General features: G+C 32.4%; 1 protein-coding gene across 1 annotated transcript; it reads right to left on the bottom strand.

Moving 5' to 3' along the window:
• Positions 1-4122: 4122 nt before the first annotated feature.
• On the bottom strand, positions 4123-6340 carry LOC116108666 (protein PLANT CADMIUM RESISTANCE 4-like). The gene is made up of 4 exons (XM_031394908.1): positions 6149-6340; positions 5598-5669; positions 5226-5471; positions 4123-4429 (listed from the first exon to the last, which is right to left on the bottom strand). Exons 1-4 carry the CDS (start codon positions 6318-6320, stop codon positions 4230-4232), a joined length of 690 nt encoding a protein of 229 aa, XP_031250768.1. The 5' UTR covers positions 6321-6340; the 3' UTR covers positions 4123-4229.
• Between the last annotated feature and the right edge of the window lie 1843 nt (positions 6341-8183).

Raw genomic sequence — 8183 nt, 5'->3', positions numbered from 1 at the left:
GTTGCAACAGCCAACCAGGTGGGTTGGCCGAAAAAAATAAAAAAAAAAAATATTTTATTTTATTTTTAATATTTTATTTTTCAAATTACCCTTTTACCTTTGAAATATAGCCATTTTATAACTGTTGGAGGGATCTTTTTCATCATTTTTCTTTCCCATTTTTTCCTATAAATTGGCCCTAAACTCTCACATTTTTCTCACAACTCAAATTCTCTCATTCTCTCATATTCTCTAATCTCTAATCTCTCAATTATTCATTTATTCTCTTAATCTCTTTGTTATCAATTTGCTCGTATTTTAATTTTTATTAGTTTTTGCAATTTTTAATTCATATTTCCAATTTTCCAAATTCCAATTCTCTTTCTTTAATTTTTATTTCTTCTACATCAATTTTTTTTTAACTACAATGGATAGATATTTCTCTCCCATCAATTTCAATGATGAAGAAAACTACTATCCTAGTCCTAGTCCCGCTGATTTTACTATGAATGCAGGAGATTCAAATAGTCCCGCTGTCCCAATCCCAGTCTCAGAATCCGATACACCTCAAAATATGCCGTCGATTCCAACAGCTCCCGGTGGTTCTAGAAGTCGTCCTCGTAATCGTTGTCCTCGTCCAACTCCATCTCAAGTTGAGACGGGTTCATCAACTGCCGTCGAAACCGAAGACAGGCACACATCAGACGTTTGGGCGCATTTCGACAAGTTTTACGAGACAGAAAATGGCGTTCAAGTGAAGAAAGCAAGATGCAAATATTGTGGAAATGTTTATAAAGCTGATTCAGGTAATGGTACTAGTACTTTAAAAAGGCATGCTAATAAACATATTAATCAACATGGAAATAGAGAAAGCAATCAAACTCAAATAACTAATATGGGTACTAATTGGCGTTATAATTCTGATGTATATAGAGAACAATTAGTTTTATATATTGCTGCAACTGATCAACCTATTAATATGGCTGAAGATAAATATTTTGAAAGATTTGTTCAAAATTCATTTTTTCCAGGATTTAAAAGTTATTCTAAAACTGCAACTAGAAATGATTTAATAAAATTGTTTAAAAAAATGAAATTAGAATTAAAAAATAAAATACATACTTGTCATGTTAGTGTGGCTCTAACTGCCGATATTTGGAGTGGTAGAGCTAAACAAGATTATATTTGTGTGACTAGTCATTATTTTGATAATGAATGTAAATTAAATAAATCTTTATTAGGATTTAGATTAATGGATGTTGATCATAGTGGTGAACAAATTTATAATAAAATTGTTGAAGTTTTAGAAGATTATGATGTTGTTAGTAAAGTGATAAGTTTAACTTTAGATAATGCAAGTTCTAATAGTAAAGCTATAGATTATTTTCAAAGTAATTATCCTTTATATAACAATTTGAAGTTTTTTCACCAACGTTGTGCATGCCATGTTATTAATTTAATTGTGAAAAGTGGTATGAAAACAATTAAAGAAAATATTAATAGAATTAGAGATTGTTTAGCTTGGATTACTAGTAGTAATAAAAGAAATGCTGAATTTCAAGACGCTTGTATAAAATCAAATATGTCTCCTAGAACTTTTGCATTAGACATGCCTGTTAGATGGAATAGTACTTATTTAATGCTTGATTCATGTTTACCTTATGCTAATATAATTAGTTATTTTGTAGCAAATAATAGAGATCCTCATTATTTGGTAGAAAATGATTGGCATATAGCTAAAGTATTTCATTCTTTTCTTAAAACTTTTTACCAATCCACTTTACAACTTTCTGGTGTGTATTATCCTACTAGTCCATTGGTAATACATACAATTATAAAAATTTCCGAGTTATTTATAAAAAACAAAGACAATGTAATTTTAAATGCACCAATAAAGGCAATGGAATTTTTTTTTAAAAAAATATTGGGAACCCATTCATTTTCTTTATTGTTTAGGTGCTATATTTGATCCTAGAATTAAATTAGCAGGTTTAGAAAATGGTTTTGACAGTTTATGTGAAAATTTACAAACCAAAGCATATGCCAATCAAATAGGAGAGGTAAAAAATACACTTTTCGAAGTATATTTCCAGTATGAAAACAGGTATAGGAACCCGCAAAGAGGCGAAACATCCAGGGAAGCTGCATCAGAAGAAACAAATGAAGACTTCTACTCTTGGGGTGCACTGAATAGGCCGAAGAGGACCCGAATCCGAAGTAGAACCTCCTCTTCAGAAGCTCCACTAACAACAACAACTAACGTACTGTCTTCCATGCAGTCGCAGAGTAATGAGCTTCAACAATATTTGGCAACCCCTGAAATGTTACCAGTAGATCCACAACAGAGAGCCAACTTTGATCTCTTAGACTATTGGAGAGCTAGAAAATGTATTTTTCCAGTATTATCAAGACTTGCCTTGGATGTTTTCGTTGTTCCTGTCTCAACCGTCTCATCCGAACAAACATTTAGTGCAAGTGGAAGAATTTTAAATGAAAGGAGGACTAAACTTTCACCACAATTGATTAAAGTCCTCACATGTCTTTGAGATTGGGAACGATCGTGCCATCAAGGTCAATACGAGGTTGTCGACGATACTTTAATAGAATCATTTCAATTTTGTAATATAGATGATACGGATGAGGGAGGTCCTAGTGAACCCTAAAATTAGTTGTTTTGTAAATTGTAACTTGACAAATTAATTGTCAATTATTGCACTTTTTTTTTCCTTACCAAGTTTTTGTCCTATTGGGTTTTTCTTGGTGAGGTTTTTAACGAGGCAATAATTATTGTAATTTCTTATTTTATTTTTTAATAAATGAATAAATTTAATTATTCTTATATTACAATTTTAATGTATTAAAATTAAATTAATATTTGGAATGTTAACCAAAAAAAAAAATTAATTTAGTTTAATTATTGATATTTGAAAAGAAGTTTACAATTAACTAAAAACAATTACATTTATTCATTTATAAATTGTTAATTATTCATTTGAAAAGTTAATTAAACATTTAAACTTAAACAAAATAAAACAAAACAAAATTTAAAAAAAAAAATCAAAAAGCGGGTTAACCCGGCCCAACCCGCGCCTAACTCGACAGGTTAGGGTTGGCGGTCCGGGTTGGGCCAGCCAATTCCTTAATATTGGCAGGCCTAATCCGGCCTGCTAATGTCATCGGATGAGTCAGGATCGATCTACCATTAACAGCAACCCGCCGCAGGCCGGGCCGGGCGGGTTGCTTTTCCACCTCCAGAGGTGAGTCTTCAGTCTTTTTATGACAGACATTCATTCTATGCCGTCCTCTTAAATTTCTATTGGTCATTAATACTTCGTGAAATTACTATAGCGTGGGCAAAATGGTTATTAATATTCGAATATAAGGTATCATTAAAAGAACAAGAGGATGCAAGTTGGTACTAAAAGGCAATGAACAGCTAGCCAGCAACACGTGGTGTGACTTTCCATTCAGACGAGTCGGCACATCGTACGCACAACCCCATTTACATTCCCACACGCACTTCCCAACTACGCTTCCGATCATCGCAAATCGACGGCTAGTAATCTCTATGCGTCCACATGGAAAGAGATATAATTGTTCCGTCCGTGAAGTACAAACAGCGCATGGATAAAAGAGGACGTCTATCTGGAACCAAACAAGTATCGTCCTCCTGGTATTGTGGAATGTGGTTTGGATTCCCTTTCGTTTTTCAACCTTCTTTTCACTTCAATGCTTATCTGGAACCAAACAAGCATCGTCCTTTGACTTTGACTTTCATTTTTTAGTTTAATTACGGTGCCGGTGCTCTATTCTCAATTGAAATTTGTATGTGGATTAATTGGTGCTGGTTTTTTTATTTTTATTTCCCAAATGTCTTAACAAATTTTTAAATTTTAATATTTTTAAATCCTTGATTATTTAATATTTTGATTATGTGAAAAATGTTATATATTGCCCTTCTTTTTTTTTTTTTAAATTGTAGAAGAAAATACAAAATAAGAGTAAATTAGCCATTCTACTAAGATTTTGTGTCTATCAATGATAAGGGTGTACATGTTTCATTTTGAAACCTATGGGTCTCTTACCTTTCCCTACAACAATTGACCAGTTGGAGATATTTAACAAACATCAACTTAATTAGGATATGAAGAAACAATTTTCTTGACAGACTAATTAAATAGATTTACAATTGTTCAGCTGTATTCAACTTTTACTCAAATTCAAAACATTATTTCAGTTATTAGATAATATTAGCTATCAGCTATTATTTCAACGTGCTGCAACAACAATTCAGTCGTAAATAATAAAGTAGATGAACTTTGAAATACAGACACTAGAATTCCTACTTTAATTGAACTTAATTTCTTCATTTCGTCATTTTGGTTCATTGGGTGCTCCATTGTTTGTTGCTGATCCTTTTCTCTATTCTTTGCTTCGTTCTTCTTCCAACCTTTTAAAGCACATAATAAACTCATTATCTTCAATATATATGTATATATCGAAACCATGAGTTAAAGCACCGGAGCCACCGAGGCCACCGTTAGGCCTCTAGTGCAATAGTTTCAAGATATAACAAATATAATAAAATTAATAGAGGTTTCCTATAATGGCGAGCCCATATTTTATTTCATGAATGATATTGGGTAATTTTTATTTGAACTCATTATCTTGTGTTTTCATTATGGAAATATTTTTATTGATATAAAATCTAAAAGTTAGGAATGAATTAAATAACATTTAATCAAATATAAGTTTCGAAAATGCTAATATAAATGCTAATTTTATATATATATATATATGCGCGCCATTTGTTTCTCCTTTCCTTTCTTATCATTTTTACAACGCTAAAACTTAATACTTAACAAATTGTTTCTTTTTCCGTATAATAAATACTAAACTTGTTTCTTTGTTCCTTAAATATATAATTGATTTCAATATGTAAAGCTTCAATCATGATTAATTTGATTTTCTATTAAAAAATATGTTTCAAAATTCTTAAACTAATGATATAATTAATTATTTCATGTTTTTTCTTGTTATATATATATATATATATATATATGTTATAAGTAAATGATGTTGGATTTTTTTTGTATAGTACATAATCTATTTTATATATCATCTGGCCGCCTCTTACGTCTTAATTACAATCTTGGCTTCGCCCCTGAATACTTTGTTATAGATTTGATACCTTATACTAAGTCGATAAATAGGATGATGACATGTTATGAGTTAGGAGAAGTTACCAAGAGACGGATCGAAGCCTCTGGATTGAAGCTCCCTGTATTCTTGACAGAGAGCACACCAATGACAGCATAAATGAGCGGCCCAGTCCGGTGCAGGACTCTGTGGAAGGTTGAACTTTTTCCTCAGTTTAGTTCGGTAGTCTGCTGTCTGTTTACATAACCCATACTTCCACTTGCAGCATAAGCCTATCCCCAAGCCAATCGCCAAGCACATCCCCATGTAAAGCGTTATACTAGTACAACATGCTTTATTAATTTGAAGCAGCAGAAAACCATGTGTTAATTTAATTGGTAATAAAATCTATAAATTAAATTGGATTTATAATAAACATAAACAAATAAATAAAATAAAATAAATATTTCAATACTTACCGATGTTGCCTTCATCTACCATTTCTGCAACCTGACCGAACGTCACGCACGGGAACAAAGCAGTTACGAGAGCTGAAATGTAAGAAATTAAAAATTATTTTGTATTTATTGATTTTATTCATAGAGTTTTATTAAATTACTTAACCAACCCCCTTACGTTGATTCATGGTTACGTCCCTAAGCTAAAGTAGTGGCGGATAGCCACCCTGGACCCTACAAACTTTTTTAAAATTTATCAAGAAAAATATCAATTTATTCTCTATAAATTTAGTTTTACTTTTCTGGCCAGCCTTAGTTTTCGAACATAACACTTTAGTCCCTTATATGTAACTTCCCAATCACTCCTAACCCGGTTATTTATTGAAAATTATTTTGCCCCATAAAAATATTTTCTGTCTCCGCCCGTGGTGGCTGAAGTATTACTATAACTAAAACTTGAGTTTGAGTAAAACAAGTTCACACGTTACAAATCTATGGCCGCGATAAGACATTTACGCAGTTCAAAATGAAACCACTGAGTTTGAGAGAGAGAGAGAGAGGGAGAGTATCACCATTGCATGGATTATTGCAGCAAGCACATAGCCCACTTTTCCAAGCTTCAGCAGGCCGACCTGTTGGATTAGAATCTGGAGGCTGCGGTAAATCTGTCTCTGGTAACTTTGATTTATCATCTTCTTGTTCTGTTTGAACAGAGGGTTCAGAAACTGCACCCAAATCATCCATTAATGTCGACTCCTATTTCACCGAGTCTACGCTTCTAGGGAGAGTAGAGAGGTAGCTCAGTATTATATAAGGACGGCTAGCATTGTTCACTCCAACGTGTTAAAACCCGACCCAGGGGCCAACCCGGCCAAGCCACTGGGTGACGTCATTATGCTGATGCCAGTATACTGACATCATCATGACGTCAGTTTAAAAAAAAAAAGAAATGCAGATTTTAATCTAGAACTGTGATAATAAAAATTTCTGTCTGTGTCTCTGGTGACTGTGATCTATCATCTTCTTTTTCTGTTTGAGCAGGAGATTCAGAAACTACATCCAAATCTTCCATTAATGTGGACTCTTATTTCACTTTCACCAAGTCTTCGCTTGTAGAGAGAGTAGAGAGGTAGCTCAGTATTATATAAGGACAGCGGGTTGTATAATTTAGGACTGTACAAAATCGGATAACTGAACCGGTTTTGCTGAAAAATTCGGGTACCCTTAAAAGAGTACCCGCAAAACCGAACCGCTTTTAAGAGTATTCAGTTTTTCAAGTACCCTAATATTCAGATAAAAAACCGGATACTCGGTTTATGACCCGAATTTGAATATTTTTACATGAATTTTAATTTTTTACATTTCAAATTTCAATTTGCGAATACAATTTCTTTCATATACTAAATCAACTTTTAATTTAATAACTTAAATACTTAAGATTTGGGGTTTTTGCCTCTTGCTTTTTGAAAGTTAAAAGAAAATAGGTTTAAAAAACTAGGTTTTTTATTTTTTTATTTCTTAATAAACCGGGTACCGGGTATCCAGGTCTCTTAAAATAACTACCCGATACCTGTACCAAAAATTCGGATATCACATAATAAATACCCAAAACCGACACGAATTTTCGGGTTTGGTTCAGTTAACGGTTTTTTTTGCACACCCTTAGTTGTAGTTTGGTATCTGTCAATTTTTTTGTTTATTACTTAAAAAATTGACTCTTTTGACTCTTAAAAAAATTAAATATTTATAAAAAGTAAGATATCAAAAAAGAAAGTGTCATTATTTAAATATGATATTAACTATTTTGAGTTCCATGTTTGTGACCTAAATTTAAGAATTGGTCATTTTTAAAATCCACTACGTTATATATATATGATAACTCTCAAAACTTTATTCTAGTATGTCATATATATGACCAATAATATTTTACTTACAATTGAGTCATAAAAACATATAAAAATTATACAAAATTTATGTAAAATGATTACTATATCATTTATTTTTGTTTGTTTGTATGACTCAATTATACAACTCAATTGTAAGTATAATAGTGCTCATGTATAACAACTTTTAAACCTTAATTCATTGTCAGATTAGCTATATATACATCATATGTATAACCAATGTTTTTATACTTGCCCGGGTCAAATAAACCTTAATTCATTGTCCGATTATATATATATATACCAGATCGAACCTTGACCCAATCAAGGGGCCGGTCCTTGGGTGGGCGGTCTGACGTCAACATGAAACCCTTGAGAAATTACACATCAGTCCTTGTAAGTTTATAATCCAACAAACACACCCCTGTAATCTAGCTAGGAAACCTTAGCCGCCGCACCTCAAATGAGGAGAATATGAAAATCAGGATTAATTTTCATAGCTTTTTTATGATTATGTTGTTGAAATCACTATCTTGAGCAGTTAGCACACAAAAATGGACCAAACAAAACTTTAAACTATCACATGCAATTGCATGCATCAAGGTGTGTTCTTGGTCTTCCGAGTTCAACAGGAGTCTACCCCAGTAATTTCCTTAGCTCCTCCTTTGGCTCCCCAAAGAGATTGCAAATTTCAATTTGTTCTCTCTCAAATTCACTGGATTTG

The sequence above is a fragment of the Pistacia vera genome, unplaced genomic scaffold (genome assembly GCF_008641045.1).
Source record: "Pistacia vera cultivar Batoury unplaced genomic scaffold, PisVer_v2 Contig118, whole genome shotgun sequence".
NCBI classification, from domain to species: domain Eukaryota; kingdom Viridiplantae; phylum Streptophyta; class Magnoliopsida; order Sapindales; family Anacardiaceae; genus Pistacia; species Pistacia vera.
This window is presented reverse-complemented; position numbering and strand designations above follow the sequence as displayed.

Excerpts from the sequence above, each read along its gene's own strand:
- LOC116108666 (XM_031394908.1), bottom strand. The coding sequence starts at position 6,320 with ATGGATGATTTGGGTGCAGTTTCTGAACCCTCTGTTCAAACAGAACAA. Across the intron at positions 5,670-6,148 it reads CTGCAATAATCCATGCAATG|CTCTCGTAACTGCTTTGTTC; the intron begins GTGATACTCTCC and ends CTTACATTTCAG. Across the intron at positions 4,430-5,225 it reads AGGCTTCGATCCGTCTCTTG|GTTGGAAGAAGAACGAAGCA; the intron begins GTAACTTCTCCT and ends GTGCTTTAAAAG.